Raw genomic sequence first — 15,573 nt, 5'->3', positions numbered from 1 at the left:
TCTCACCTGTCTCTGACCTCTCTCTACCTGTCTCTCACCTGTCTCTGACCTGTCTCCCACCTGTCTCCCTCTCAGGAGCACCTGACGGTGTGTCTGTTCTTCGAGGTTCCCTGTCCTCTGGGCCAGTGTAAGGAGAGGATGATGAGGAAGGAGATCCCCGACCACCTGAGCTGGAAGTGTAAACACAGAGAGACCAGCTGTGAGTTCTGCAGCAGCAAGATGCCTCTGACGGAGCTGCAGGTACCGGTCTGTCTGTAACCTGTCTGTCACCTGTCTGTCTGTCACCCGTCTGTCTGTCACCTGTCTGTCTGACTGTCTGACACCTGTCTGTCTGTCACCTGTCTGTCACCCGTCTGTCTGTCACCTGTCTGTCTGACTGTCTGACACCTGTCTGTCTGTCACCCGTCTGTCTGTCACCTGTCTGTCTGACTGTCTGACACCTTTCTGTCTGTCACCCGTCTGTCTGTCACCTGTCTGTCTGACTGTCTGACACCTGTCTGTCTGTCACCCGTCTGTCTGTCACCCGTCTGTCTGTCACCTGTCTGTCTGACTGTCTGACACCTGTCTGTCTGTCACCCGTCTGTCTGTCACCTGTCTGTCTGACTGTCTGACACCTGTCTGTCTGTAACCTGTCTGACACCTGTCTGTCTGTCACCCGTCTGTCTGTCACCCGTCTGTCTGTCACCTGTCTGTCTGTCTGTCTGTCACCCGTCTGTCTGTCACCTGTCTGTCTGACTGTCTGACACCTGTCTGTCTGTAACCCGTCTGTCTGTCACCCGTCTGTCTGTCACCTGTCTGTCTGACTGTCTGACACCTGTCTGTCTGTCACCTGTCTGTCTGACTGTCTGACACCTGTCTGTCTGTCACCTGTCCTATCCATGTGAACATGATTTAAGTGGGGGGGGGGACCTAACCTCCTCTAGGGGGGTCCGGGGGCATGCTCCCCCAGGAAGATGTGTTTTTAAATGTTGAAGTTAAAAGCATCAATCTGGTGCACTTTGAGAGCAACATTAAGAGATCTATGGAAACATCTCTCAACACCAGATGAAACAGAACTGTAAGCAGATTTTCTTTTTCTTTATGGATATTTTACAAATCACTCTCCTTTCAAACTCTATTCTTGTTTATTAATAACAACTTTTTTTTACTGTCATATAGTATTTTATACCTGTTTACTTTATTCTCTTATTTTTGTATAACTATAATGATCATATAAAGATGTACCTTTACCTCACTGGTTGGAGAAAAAGCTTCTTATATTCGTTAGCATAGCTAGCTAACCAGATGCTAATAGCAACAAAGTTATTGACTGTATGATCAGTGTGACAGATGAACAGATCGCCACTGGGCTTTCAACTAAAGACACAGACACGCAGAAACTGCAGCATGTGTACGGCTCCTTATGGGTACTGCAATTTTTGGAAGTGCCGGAGCGGAGCTGCGTTCCGGTGCTCTCCGTCAGAACTGCACCCCTGTCAGACGAGACTTATACCACGTGATGACACGTTAGGCTTGTGTTGTGTTCAAGGACCCTGACCTTGGCCAGGAAAAACAGGCACTCGCTTGTTTAATTCTTTTGCGGTCTAGATTTCTTTAATTTTTTTCTTTTTTGCGTGTGTTTATAAATTACCTCGAGGGCCACACCAAATGGTCTCGCGGGCCTTATACGGCCCGGGGGCCGGAGGTTCCCCACCCCTGGTATACACAGTGAAGGCGGTGCGTGAAAGGCACTGCGCGCTCCTCTTCTCAGAGGCTGAGTGAACCCTCCCGCTGCCTCCTGGCGCTGCAGAGATGTCATGAAGTGAAGGAGGTGTTCCTTCCATAAAGCAGCTGTGGGCAGCAGATACTGTGAGAGTCACAGACATGAATACATAGATCAAGGCAGACTGGTGCACACTCTCCTGTTTTGCCAATCCGGTGGTTAAACAAATATAGCTCTACACCCCTGGCCGAAATGTCCTTAAAATGAAGTCCGAGTTCCACATTTGAATTCATGTCCTGCCAACACTGGCAGAACAGAAGGCGACACGCCCGTTCTAAGCCGTGTCCCTCACTCCTCACATCCCAAGCTGCATCCCCAGAAAGTGTATTATGTTGGTACATCGTTTCAGATGCTATGTTTCAGTTGTGCTCTTGATACGCCATGAAAACAGTAAAAACACGTTCAGTTTCCTTTTGCACTTTGTGTCTCCTGTTCACCAACACATCCATCTGTGATGGAAAAAGAAAGTAATCCAAAAGTAATCTAAAAGTAATCTGATTACCTTTTTTAAGACACGTAACTCTAACTGTATTCAGATTACTTTCAGAGCCATGTATTCAGTAATCAGTAACTGATTACATTTACAAAGTAACCCTCCCAACCCTGCCACCTGTCTGTCTGTCACCTGTCTGTCTGTCACCTGTCTGTCTGTCACCTGTCTGTCTGTCTGTCACCTGTCTGTCTGTAACCTGTCTGTAACCTGTCTGTCTCTCACCGGTCTGTCTGTAACCTCTCTGTCACCTGTCTGTCTGTAACCTGTCTGTCTGTAACCTGTCTGTCTGTAACCTGTCTGTCTGTAACCTGTCTGTCTGTAACCTGTCTGTCTGTCACCTGTCTGTCTGTCTGTCACCTGTCTGTCTGTAACCTGTCTGTAACCTGTCTGTCTCTCACCGGTCTGTCTGTAACCTCTCTGTCACCTGTCTGTCTGTAACCTGTCTGTCTGTCTGTAACCTGTCTGTCTGTAACCTGTCTGTCTGTAACCTGTCTGTCTGTTTGTCACCTGTCTGTCACCTGTCTGTCTGTCTGTCTGTCTGTCACCTGTCTGTCTGTCACCTGTCTGTCTGTCACCTGTCTGTCTGTAACCTGTCTGTCTGTCCCTGTCTGTCTGTAACCTGTCTGTCTGTCACCTGTCTGTCTGTAACCTCTCTGTCACCTGTCTGTCTGTAACCTGTCTGTCTGTCACCTGTCTGTCTGTAACCTGTCTGTCTGTCACCTGTCTGTCTGTAACCTGTCTGTCACCTGTCTGTAACCTGTCTGTCACCTGTCTGTCTGTAACCTGTCTGTCACCTGTCTGTCTGTCACCTGTCTGTCACCTGTCTGTCTGTAACCTGTCTGTCTGTCACCTGTCTGTCTGTAACCTGTCTGTCTGTCACCTGTCTGTCACCTGTCTGTAACCTGTCTGTCACCTGTCTGTCACCTGTCTGTCTGTAACCTGTCTGTCTGTAACCTGTCTGTCACCTGTCTGTCTGTCACCTGTCTGTCTGTAACCTGTCTGTCTGTCACCTGTCTGTCTGTCACCTGTCTGTCTGTCACCTGTCTGTCACCTGTCTGTCTGTCACCTGTCTGTCTGTAACCTGTCTGTCACCTGTCTGTCTGTCACCTGTCTGTCTGTCACCTGTCTGTCTGTAACCTGTCTGTCACCTGTCTGTCTGTCACCTGTCTGTCTGTAACCTGTCTGTAACCTGTCTGTCTGTAACCTGTCTGTAACCTGTTTGTCACCTGTCTGTCTGTAACCTGCCTGTCTGTAACCTGTCTGTAACCTGTCTGTCTGTAACCCGTCTGTCACCTGTCTGTCTGTAACCTGTCTGTCTGTAATCTGTCTGTAACTAACCTGTCTGTCTGACGGAGCCGTCTGGTTCTGATGGTGATAATAAACGTCCTGTCTGCAGAAACACAAGGAGACGGTGTGTCCGGCGTTCCTGGTTCCGTGTCCAAACCTCTGCTCGTTATCCGCCCTGCCCCGCAGCGAGGTACTGACCCGGTTCTCCTCCATCAGTACTGAGGATCTGTTTTACTGCTGATGGTTCTGATTGATGGTTCTGAATGATGGTACTGATCGTTCTGAATGATGGCACTGAAGGTTCTGATGATGGTTCTGGATGATGTTACTGAATGATGGTACTGAAGGTTCTGATGATGGTTCTGATGATGGTTTTGAAAGTTCTGATTGATGTTTTTTGTGTTCAGCTGTCCAGTCACCAGCACGACTGTCCCAAAGCTCAGGTCAGCTGCCAGTTCCTGCGTTATGGCTGTAGCTTCAAGGTAACTGACCCGCCTCCAGAGGTTCTGTAACCCAGAACCACACACCTCACTGTAACCCAGAACCACACACCTCACTGTAACCTAGAACCACACACCTCACTGTAACCCAGAACCACACACCTCACTGTAACCCAGAACCACACACCTCACTGTAACCTAGAACCACATACCTCACTGTAACCTAGAACCACACACCTCACTGTAACCTAGAACCACACACCTCACTGTAACCTAGAACCACACACCTCACTGTAACCCAGAACCACACACCTCACTGTAACCTAGAACCACACACCTCACTGTAACCTAGAACCACACACCTCACTGTAACCTAGAACCACACACCTCACTGTAACCCAGAACCACACACCTCACTGTAACCCAGAACCACACACCTCACTGTAACCTAGAACCACATACCTCACTGTAACCTAGAACCACACACCTCACTGTAACCTAGAACCACACACCTCACTGTAACCTAGAACCACACACCTCACTGTAACCCAGAACCACACACCTCACTGTAACCTAGAACCACACACCTCACTGTAACCTAGAACCACACACCTCACTGTAACCTAGAACCACACACCTCACTGTAACACAGAACTACAAACATCACTGTAACCTAGAACCACACACCTCACTGTAACCCAGAACCACACACACACTGCAGTGTTAATGTGTACTCTGTGTTTCAGGGTAGACCCCTACAGAGTCAATGTGTTCCCCGTGTTTCAGGGTAGACCCCTGCAGAGTTAATGTGTTCCCTGTGTTTCAGGGTAGAACCCTGCAGAGTTAATGTGTTCCCTGTGTTTCAGGGTAGAACCCTCCAGAGTTAATGTGTTCCCCGTGTTTCAGGGTTTGAACCAGGACCTGAGGCAGCACGAGTCCAGCTCTGCAGCCGAACACCTGAGGATGATGGCCAGCAGGAACTCAGCGTTAGAGAACAAGGTACCTTTATCCCGAGTTCTGAGGAACCCACATCAGAGAGACTGAGTTTACCTGACCGCTATTCTGTCTCCAGGTGGAGGACATTAAAGGGGATCTGCTGGAGAGGTACAAGGTGCTTCCTGCTCTCAGCAGTCGGCTGTCAGAGCTGGAGAACCAGCAGGACGAGCTGCGAGAGAAGAACCGGCAGATGGAGCAGAAGCTGGCCACCATGCAGGTCACTCTTAGTCATATATTTTTATCTGATTTAAAATGACCGCTGTAATGGGAATCAAAGACTGGGTGTGGACCATCATGACCATCATCATCACTTCCTGTCTGTTGGTTCTCACACTCTCTCCTCCTTTAGAAACTGATGAGTTCTCACTCAGAGAAGCTTCTGGAGGTGGAGCTAGAGCTGCGTTCTTTTCGGGTTCTCAGAGAGGAAGTGGAGAACATCAGAGGAACCCTGGAGAACGTCCGGACGAGACTGAACGCTCTGGAACAAGGAGGACGCAGCGGGACTGGATCCACAACACACACTCTGGGTGAGAACACACACACTGGGTGAGAACACACACTCAGGGTGAGAACACACACACTGGGTGAGAACACACACTCAGGGTGAGAACACACACACTGGGTGACAACACACACTCTGGGTGAGAACACACACACTGGGTCACAACACACACTCTGGGTGAGAACACCCACTCTGGGGACTGTATGCTGAGGGCTATTAATCCATATCGTTAGAAAGAACATGAATACCGAATGAGAGGAGAAGGGAACATGTTGGGTTTTTTAATTGTAATGGAGAATTGTTACAAAATCTGGAGACTAGTTCACATGTCTGGGTACTAGTCATGTCTGACTACTCAAAAAGTTTGGTACAAACTCTTGGGACTAATCTCAGAAGTCTGGGCACTAGTTCCAAAAGTCTGGGCACTAGTTCCAAAGGTCTAGGCACTAGTTCCAAAAGTCTGGGCACTAGTTCCAAAAGTCTGGGCACTAGTTCCAAAGGTGTAGGCACTAGTTCCAAAGGTCTGGGCACTAGTTCCAAAGATCTAGGCACTAGTTCCAAAAGTCTGGGCACTAGTTCCAAAGGTCTAGGCCAGGGGTACTCAAATACAAATCTTAAAGGTCCAAAATAAATGTTTCAATAAGACAAAGGTCCGTTTATTACGGTCATTCAAACTTTTAAACAATTGCAACAAGATTCTTAACACGAGGTTGCAAAAACAAAAATAATCTGTATGCAGCAGTTTTCATTGTTATTGTGTCTGTGCTTGATCCCTCAGAGTCGCAGTGTAAGAGCTGCACAGTTATGAATAAAGGCAGCTGCACCCTCTTTCATTCAGCATTCCCATTATTGCTTTATAAATGTCTTGCCCCCTTGTGTGTCCACTGAGGTTCGTCAGGCCCAACACATCTTCAACAAACTCCCCCTTTGCCTCATCGTAAAAACTCACAAACACCAGCAACTGAGCATTGTCAGTGGTGTCAGTGGACTCACCCACAGCTAAGGAAATGCACTGTGCATTTTTTATTCCATCACAAAGCTGATGAATCAAATCACCAGCCAGTATTTCTGTTCTTCTGGTTGCTGTGCAATCTGAGAGGGGGATTTGCTTGACCTGTTATTTCCTCTTTTTGTTTGCCTTCAACATGGTCTCCATCACTTCAGTCATGCATTCTTTTATACTGCAGTTATTATCCAGTGGAAAGTCCTTACCTACTGGCCTAGTTACATCAAAGTGGTTACTTTTTTTTGGCTGGGCAGTGTAGTTTTAAACACCGTCTTATTTGACTTTCTCAGGACTTAAAACAGTTTTTTGGGGGCAGACCCCCTCAAAGAAAACAATTTATTTACACACGTAAGGTCATCATTTTAATAGTTTTGTATGCTCATCCATGAGCAGAGCATCAAGTTGGCATGTCTATTACAGCTGAATGCGGCGATTACCATCTTGTTCAGCGAAACGCCTCACAAACGTATTAAGATCAACAGCTTCAGTGCGTTTTGATTCAATGCTGAGTACAGCCAAACTGACAGTCTCTTCTCTGTCATTGTAGACCGCAAATACCTCATTCCTTCAGTGCTTGGGTCCGAATGCTTCTCGTTTTGCGCCGTCCAGTTAAAAATGAAATCGCCGCCAAATCGTATGTCCACGCTCGCGCCAGGACCGGGGGAGGGGTTACATGACGTGCATCTTGTGCTGCATTCACTTGCACTCGGACATTAGAGACTTTCTCTCATAAATGTCCGATGAGCCACAACTTTTCTTTCAAAACAAAGCTGCCAACTGGGGTGGCAGCTGGGGTGGCAAGGCCTATTTTTAGGGTGTCAGTTGCCACCCCGGTAGGTGAAACTAGGCTACTAGCTACAGTACAGATGGAACTAGATGAGCTGTTAACTCTCGCTCTGAATTTTTGTTGTTTTTGTTTTAATTCTCGCTCTGACTTAGACAGGTCGAAAGAGACACACACATTTTTCCCACCCGCATTCCGCGAAGACCCGCCCTACTGTGCCTCTGATTCGCAGATTGTTTGGGGGGAAAAAACGCTGACTGGATGCTGAATGTGATTGGACCAAAGCGTTGACACACACAGGTGGAACACAGTGGAACAGTCAGACATGCAGAGCGCTGTTTGCAGTGGACATAGCGGAGAATTTTGACTCGTTGCGAATGCGTTGTGGCGATGTCTCACATATAATACAGAGAGATCATACATATGAAAAGTATAATTTGCTCAGAGTCCGGAGACAGTGCTGGTTCGGTCCGGATCCGGACCGGAGTCCGTAGTTTGAGGATGCCTGGTCTAGGCACTAGTTCCAAAAGTCTGGGCACTAGTTCCAAAAGTCTGGGCACTAGTTCCAAAGGTGTAGGCACTAGTTCCAAAGGTCTGGGCACTAGTTCCAAAGGTCTGGGCACTAGTTCCAAAGGTCTGGGCACTAGTTCCAAAGGTCTGAGCACTAGTTCCAAAAGTCTGGGCACTAGTTCCAAAGGTCTGGGCACTAGTTCCAAAGGTCTGGGCACTAGTTCCAAAGGTCTGGGCACTAGTTCCAAAGGTCTAGGCACGAGTTCCAAAGGTCTAGGCACTAGTTCCAAAGGTCTGGGCACGAGTTCCAAAGGTCTGGGCACTAGTTCAAAAGGTCTGGGCACTAGTTCCAAAGGTCTGGGCACTAGTTCCAAAGGTCTGGGCACTAGTTCAAAAGGTCTGGGCACTAGTTCAAAAGGTCTAGGCACGAGTGTGAGGGTCTAAGGACAGAGGGTGTCGTATTGTCATACTGATATTCTGTACACACTGTGAAGACCACTGAGACAAATGTAACATTTGTGATATTGGGCTATATAAATAAACATTGATTGATTGATTGAGTTCCAAAAGTCTGGGCACTAGTTCCAAAGGTCTAGGCCAGGGGTGGCCAACCAGTCAGAGGTTAAGAGCCACATTTTTTCTATGTTACTGCAAAGAGCCACATCAAACACACAGGCACTGATACCGCTTGTTTCCGTTTTTTTGTTTTCTGGAGACAAGATTTCAACCACGTCACTGATGCATTTTTGTGGCATTGGGATATATATTTTTTAAATCCTCTGGAGCAGAGAGAGGAGCTGTGGATTATTGTTATTGATTAATGCATCAGTGTTTCTTAGGGTCAAAAACACTAAATTCACAACTTAAAATGAAAGCGTTTAGTTTATTTAATAAAAGAGCACATGTTCAATGTGAAAAGTGACAGTAGTTATAGATTATTTGCAATTTGGTGCTATATATATTTAAAAAAAAAAATTATATATATTTTTTAAACACCTTGAATTTCAGGGGGGGGGCGGGGCTCCGTTGGCGGGGCGCAGCGCCCCTCCAAAACAATGGTAGGGGAAACACTGGATAGTGTTTAATCAACGATAGGTTTCCCCCCCTCAAAGGTGATTGGTTCACTGCATCGCAGGTATTATTGTGATTGGCTCTTGGGCCACATCAAAATTAGACGCGCTGTCATCCTCTCATACTGACACCTGACACCACACATACACACGTAGGGAGAGCCGGGACGAAAGTAACGGAGCGATTTTATCCGAGCCCAAACAACTTTGACCGGCCAAATTACGTTAATACTTAACAGACCTACTAAATATCAGGTTTAACTGTCAGGAGTAGCTAGCTAGTGTTGTCACGATACCAACATTTTGGTTTCGATACCAAGTCAAGAATTGCGATTCAGATTATTTTTCGATACTTTTCTTAAAAAACAGTCTTAAATGTAATTATTGTGCTTTATTTCACACCAGAACCATAACCATAACACAAACTTTTAAACAATGAGAACAATAAATTAAATAAATGACAAGATTTCCTATTAAATACAATTAATACATTTCTTACAGACAGGCCTCGTGGTGTCCGTAGGCTTGCCCTCACTGTCAGAGATATCGCTCAAATACTTCCAAATTTCGCTTCTGGCGTCTTTTTTGTCAACAAGCCGAGGCGCAGCGGCAGCTGCACTCCCACTTGCAGCCATGCTTCTCGCTTTCTCACATGCTCTGGCAGCTAGCGCGTGCACGAGAGAGGGGAGGGACTTAGAGCGTGCTTGAGAGGGGCGGGACTGCAGGCACGGCTGCAGTGCAGGGAGTGGAAGCAGAGCGCTGAACACACACGGCTCTTATTAAAACGGCGCTTTCTCACCGGAGTACTTTCCCCCGTCATTCTTAAAGTACCGATACTAATGAAACGGAGGAATCGTAACGTTTTTAACGACAGGGTATCGCGGTATACCTTTCAAGTATCGGTACACCGTGCAACACTAGTCAGGAGTCAGTGTCTCTCCCCCAAACTCACACATATACAATTCGATATGAACTGAAGAGCCGCATGAAACTAGGCAAAGAGCCGCATGCGGCTCGAGAGCCGCGGGTTGGCCACCCCTGGTCTAGGCACTAGTTCCAAAAATCTGGGCACTAGTTGTAGAAGACCTGAGTCTAAGCTACTATATGTTTACATAATTAATGTCCTCCTCTGTGCAGCGTCCCTGGAGACACAGCTGAATCGCCATGACGACATGCTGAGCGTTCATGATGTCCGGTTGGCTGACATGGATCTCCGGTTCCAGGTTCTTGAGACGGCCAGTTATAACGGGACTCTGATCTGGAAGATCCGCGACTACAAGAGACGGAAACAGGAAGCGGTGGCAGCGAAGACGCTGTCTCTGTACTCGCAGCCGTTCTACACCGGGTACTTCGGGTACAAGATGTGCGCCCGGGTGTACCTGAACGGGGACGGCATGGGGAAGGGGACGCACCTGTCGCTGTTTTTTGTGGTGATGAGGGGCGAGTACGACGCTCTGCTGCCCTGGCCCTTCAAGCAGAAGGTACTGACAACTGACCCTCGACTGACCCTCTGCTGACCCTCTACTGACCCTCTGCTGACCCTCTGCTGACCCTCTACTGACCCTCTGCTGACCCTCTACTGACCCTCTGCTGGCTCTCTGCTGACCCTCTACTGACCCTCTACTGACCCTCTGCTGACCCTCTACTGACACTCTACTGACCCTCTGCTGACCCTCTGCTGACCCTCTACTGACCCTCTGCTGGCTCTCTGCTGACCCTCTGCTGACCCTCTACTGACACTCTACTGACCCTCTACTGACCCTCTGCTGACCCTCTGCTGACACTCTGCTGACCCTGTGCTGACCCTCTACTGACCCTCTGCTGACCCTCTACTGACACTCTACTGACCCTCTGCTGGCTCTCTACTGACCCTCTACTGACACTCTACTGACCCTCTGCTGGCTCTCTACTGACCCTCTGCTGACCCTCTACTGACACTCTACTGACCCTCTGCTGGCTCTCTACTGACCCTCTACTGACACTCTACTGACCCTCTACTGACCCTCTGCTGGCCCTCTGCTGACCCTGTGCTGACCCTCTACTGACACTCTACTGACCCTCTACTGACCCTCTGCTGACCCTCTACTGACCCTCTGCTGGCTCTCTACTGAACCTCTACTGACCCTCTACTGACCCTCTGCTGGCCCTCTGCTGACCCTCTACTGACACTCTGCTGACCCTCTACTGACATTCTGCTGACCCTCTGCTGACCCTCTGCTGACCCTCTGCTGACAACTGACCTCTACTGACCCTGTCTCTCTCTCACCTGTCTCTCTGCAGGTGACCCTGATGCTGATGGACCAGGGTCCAGCCAGGAAGCACCTGGGCGATGCCTTTAAGCCGGACCCCAACAGCAGCAGCTTCAGGCGTCCGGCAGCAGAGATGAACATTGCGTCCGGATGTCCTCTGTTTGTGTCTCAGAGCGTCCTGGAGACAGGCAGCTACATCAAAGACGACACCATCTTCATCAAGGTGAGACAAACAGACAGCATCTTCATCAAGGTGAGACAGCATCTTCATCAAGGTGAGACAAACAGACAGCATCTTCATCAAGGTGAGACAAACAGACAGCATCTTCATCAAGGTGAGACAGCATCTTCATCAAGGTGAGACAAACACACCCGTTCTGCCTGCAGTGGATCTGTTGGTCCTGCAGGGGGCGACACCATGCTCTGTCTCTAATGAAAGCCTTTGTTGTTTGCTGGACGCAGGTTACCGTGGATACCTCTGACCTCCCTGACCCGTGACCATGTGACCTTGCTGGTCTGAGATCAGCTGACCTGTTCACCCAGTAGAGCAAAGGATCATGGGAAGGATCAGAGATGATGGAGCAGGCTCGTCGCCGACAGAAGGGAAGAAGAAGAGCCGGACAGGAAGCAGCCAATCAGGGAGGACTTTACAGAGACCAGAAGGCGGGTCTTATGGACCTGGGCTGATGGACTACAGGTCTTATTCTGATTGGCTGATGGACTACAGAAGTGTGTGTGTGTGTGTGTGTGTGTGTGTGTGTGTGTGTGTGTGTGTGTCTGTGTCTGTGTGAATGGATCAGTGTTGCTATGACAACACCATGGTGATATCAACATGGTGATATCACCAGAGCCAACATGGCCGCCGGACGTTGTTGCTGCTCGTTACTGATGCCGTGCATCAAGCTTTACTTCCTGTTTATTACCTGTTTACCAAGGCATGCTGGGAAATCCTCTGCAGCCACAGAGGAGCTCTGAAAACCAGAAGAGAAACTTTTCCATTACAAGATACCAGTGAAGATGATGGGGCTCTTCCCGCTCACTAGCAGGAAACCAGCTCTCTGTTGGTGGTGTGGACACCCACCAGCTCCCAGTATGAGCTCCCAGTATAATAGTATGAGGTCCCAGTATGAGGTCCCAGTATGAGCTCCCAGTATGATAGTATGAGGTCCCAGTATGATAGTACGAGGTCCCAGTATGATAGTATGAGCTCCCGGTATGAGCTCCCAGTACGAGGTCCCAGTATGATAGTATGAGGTCCCAGTATGATAGTACGAGGTCCCAGTATGATAGTATGAGCTCCCGGTATGAGCTCCCAGTATGAGCTCCCAGTATGATAGTATGAGGTCCCAGTATGATAGTACGAGCTCCCAGTATGATAGTATGAGGTCCCAGTATGATAGTATGAGCTCCCGGTATGAGCTCCCAGTACGAGGTCCCAGTATGATAGTATGAGGTCCCAGTATGATAGTATGAGGTCCCAGTATGATAGTATGATATGAGGTCCCAGTATGATAGTATGAGGTCCCAGTATGATAGTATGAGCTCCCAGTATGAGGTCCCAGTATGATAGTATGATATGAGGTCCCAGTATGATAGTATGAGGTCCCAGTATGATAATATGATAGTATGAGGTCCCAGTATGATATGAGGTCCCAATATGATAGTATGAGGTCCCAGTATGATAGTATGATATGATGTCCCAGTATGATAGTATGAGCTCCCAGTATGATATTATGATATGAGGTCCCAGTATGATAGTATGAGGTCCCAGTATGAGGTCCCAGTATGATTCCCAGTATGAGGTCCCAGTATGATAGTATGAGCTCCCAGTATGAGGTCCCAGTATGATAGTAGGTCCCAGTATGATAGTATGAGGTCCCAGTATGATAGTATGATATGAGGTCCCAGTATGATATGAGGTCCCAGTATGATAGTATGATATGAGGTCCCAGTATGATATGAGGTCCCAGTATGATAGTATAATATGAGGTCCCAGTATGATAGTATAAGGCCCCAGTATGATAGTATAAGGTCCCAGTATGAGGTCCCAGTATGATTCCCAGTATGAGGTCCCAGTATGATTCCCAGTATGAGGTCCCAGTATGATTCCCAGTATGAGGTCCCAGTATGATTCCCAGTATGAGGTCCCAGTATGAGGTCCCAGTATGATTCCCAGTATGAGGTCCCAGTATGATTCCCAGTATGAGGTCCCAGTATGAGGTCCCAGTATGATTCCCAGTATGAGGTCCCAGTATGATTCCCAGTATGAGGTCCCAGTATGATTCCCAGTATGAGGTCCAGTATGATTCCCAGTATGAGGTCCCAGTATGATTCCCAGTATGAGGTCCCAGTATGAGGTCCCAGTATGATTCCCAGTATGAGGTCCCGGTATGAGGTCCCGGTATGAGGTCCCAGTATGAGGTTCCGGTATGATTCCCAGTATGAGGTCCCGGTATGAGGTCCCGGTATGAGGTCCCAGTATGATTCTCAGTATGAGGTCCCGGTATGAGGTCCCAGTATGATTCCCAGTATGATTCCCAGTATGAGGTCCCGGTATGAGGTCCCAGTATGATTCCCAGTATGAGGTCCCAGTATGATTCCCAGTATGATTCCCAGTATGAGGTCCCAGTATGATTCCCAGTATGAGGTCCCAGTATGATTCCCAGTATGAGGTCCCAGTATGATTCCCATTATGAGGTCCCAGTATGATTCCCAGTATGAGGTCCCAGTATGATTCCCAGTATGAGGTCCCAGTATGATTCCCAGTATGAGGTCCCAGTATGAGGTCCCAGTATGATTCCCAGTATGAGGTCCCAGTATGAGGTCCCGGTATGAGGTCCCGGTATGATTCCCAGTATGAGGTCCCGGTATGAGGTCCCGGTATGATTCCCAGTATGAGGTCCCGGTATGAGGTCCCAGTATGAGGTCCCAGTATGAGGTCCCGGTATGAGGTCCCAGTATGAGGTCCCAGTATGATTCCCAGTATGAGGTCCCAGTATGATTCCCAGTATGAGGTCCCGGTATGAGGTCCCAGTATGATACCCAGTATGAGGTCCCAGTATGATTCCCAGTATGATTCCCAGTATGAGGTCCCGGTATGAGGTCCCAGTATGATTCCCAGTATGAGGTCCCAGTATGATTCCCAGTATGATTCCCAGTATGATTCCCAGTATGAGGTCCCGGTATGAGGTCCCAGTATGATTCCCAGTATGAGGTCCCGGTATGATTCCCAGTATGAGGTCCCAGTATGAGGTCCCAGTATGAGGTCCCGGTATGAGGTCCCGGTATGAGGTCCCAGTATGAGGTCCCGGTATGATTCCCAGTATGAGGTCCCGGTATGATTCCCAGTATGAGGTCCCGGTATGAGGTCCCAGTATGAGGTCCCGGTATGAGGTCCCAGTATGATTCCCAGTATGAGGTCCCGGTATGAGGTCCCAGTATGATTCCCAGTATGAGGTCCCAGTATGATTCCCAGTATGATTCCCAGTATGAGGTCCCGGTATGATTCCCAGTATGATTCCCAGTATGAGCTCCTCTGTGGCTCAGGCTCCTTCTGGTTATTTCATTCTTTGCACAGTTTAAATGTTTAAGTGTGAAATTAAAATTGTAAACAAAACAAATCTGTTTTATTTAGAAAATCTGTTTTTAGTGTAATTAACTAAATAAAATGAAGGTCATTCAAATGAACACATCCTCCATCTTTGATATCTGTTCAGCCCCGAGCCTGTGTTTCAGGCCTCAGGCTCCAAAAGGACTTTCCCAGAACAAAGGACCATATCTTCTGAAAGGGTTAAATGAATAATCTTTGATCTCAAAGTAACGATGAATAACCTTGTTCTCAAAGTAACGATGAATAACCTTGATCTCAAAGTAACGATGAATAACCTTGATCTCAAAGTAACAATGAATAACCTCGATCTCAAAGTAACGATGAATAACCTCGATCTCAAAGTAACGATGAATAACCTCGATCTCAAAGTAACGATGAATAACCTCGATCTCAAAGTAACGATGAATAACCTCGATCTCAAAGTAACGATGAATAACCTTGATCTCAAAGTAACAATGAATAACCTCGATCTCAAAGTAACGATGAATAACCTCGATCTCAAAGTAACGATGAATAACCTCGATCTCAAAGTAACGATGAATAACCTCGATCTCAAAGTAACGATGAATAACCTTGTTCTCAAAGTAACGATGAATAACCTTGATCTCAAAGTAACGATGAATAACCTTGATCTCAAAGTAACGATGAATAACCTTGATCTCAAAGTAACGATGAATAACCTTGATCTCAAAGTAACGATGAATAACCTTGATCTCAAAGTAACGATGAATAACCTTGATCTCAAAGTAACAATGAATAACCTTGATCTCAAAGTAACAATGAACCTGTGAGTTCGATGCAGAAGAGTCAGAATCAATATAGATGTTTTTATTTTAAAGAAAATTCAGATTGAACATGGTAAAA

General features: G+C 47.6%; 1 protein-coding gene across 18 annotated transcripts in view; it reads left to right on the top strand.

Moving 5' to 3' along the window:
- The window catches only part of traf3 (TNF receptor-associated factor 3), a 30,757-nt gene extending 16,038 nt beyond the window's left edge, over positions 1-14,719 (top strand). The window contains exons 6-16 of one of the 18 annotated variants that reach the window (XR_004568307.1): positions 76-240; positions 3,652-3,732; positions 3,950-4,024; positions 4,889-4,981; positions 5,055-5,195; positions 5,328-5,505; positions 9,988-10,331; positions 11,131-11,322; positions 11,562-12,901; positions 13,144-13,218; positions 13,444-14,719. Coding sequence is in view for 1 of the 18 variants with exons in the window: in XM_034208471.1 (XP_034064362.1) it covers positions 76-240; positions 3,652-3,732; positions 3,950-4,024; positions 4,889-4,981; positions 5,055-5,195; positions 5,328-5,505; positions 9,988-10,331; positions 11,131-11,322; positions 11,562-11,597 (1,305 nt within the window). In the remaining 17 variants the exon portion in view is untranslated. Of the gene's footprint in view, positions 1-75; positions 241-3,651; positions 3,733-3,949; positions 4,025-4,888; positions 4,982-5,054; positions 5,196-5,327; positions 5,506-9,987; positions 10,332-11,130; positions 11,323-11,561 lie in introns of all 18 variants that reach the window. The other 17 variants (XR_004568304.1, XR_004568305.1, XR_004568300.1 and 14 more) reach the window with 17 other exon arrangements.
- Positions 14,720-15,573: the final 854 nt, after the last annotated feature.

This window comes from Gymnodraco acuticeps, unplaced genomic scaffold (assembly GCF_902827175.1).
Source record: "Gymnodraco acuticeps unplaced genomic scaffold, fGymAcu1.1, whole genome shotgun sequence".
In the NCBI taxonomy this organism is placed as follows: domain Eukaryota; kingdom Metazoa; phylum Chordata; class Actinopteri; order Perciformes; family Bathydraconidae; genus Gymnodraco; species Gymnodraco acuticeps.
The sequence above is the reverse complement of the archived record's forward strand: the minus strand, read 5'-3'. Positions and strand labels throughout refer to the sequence as shown.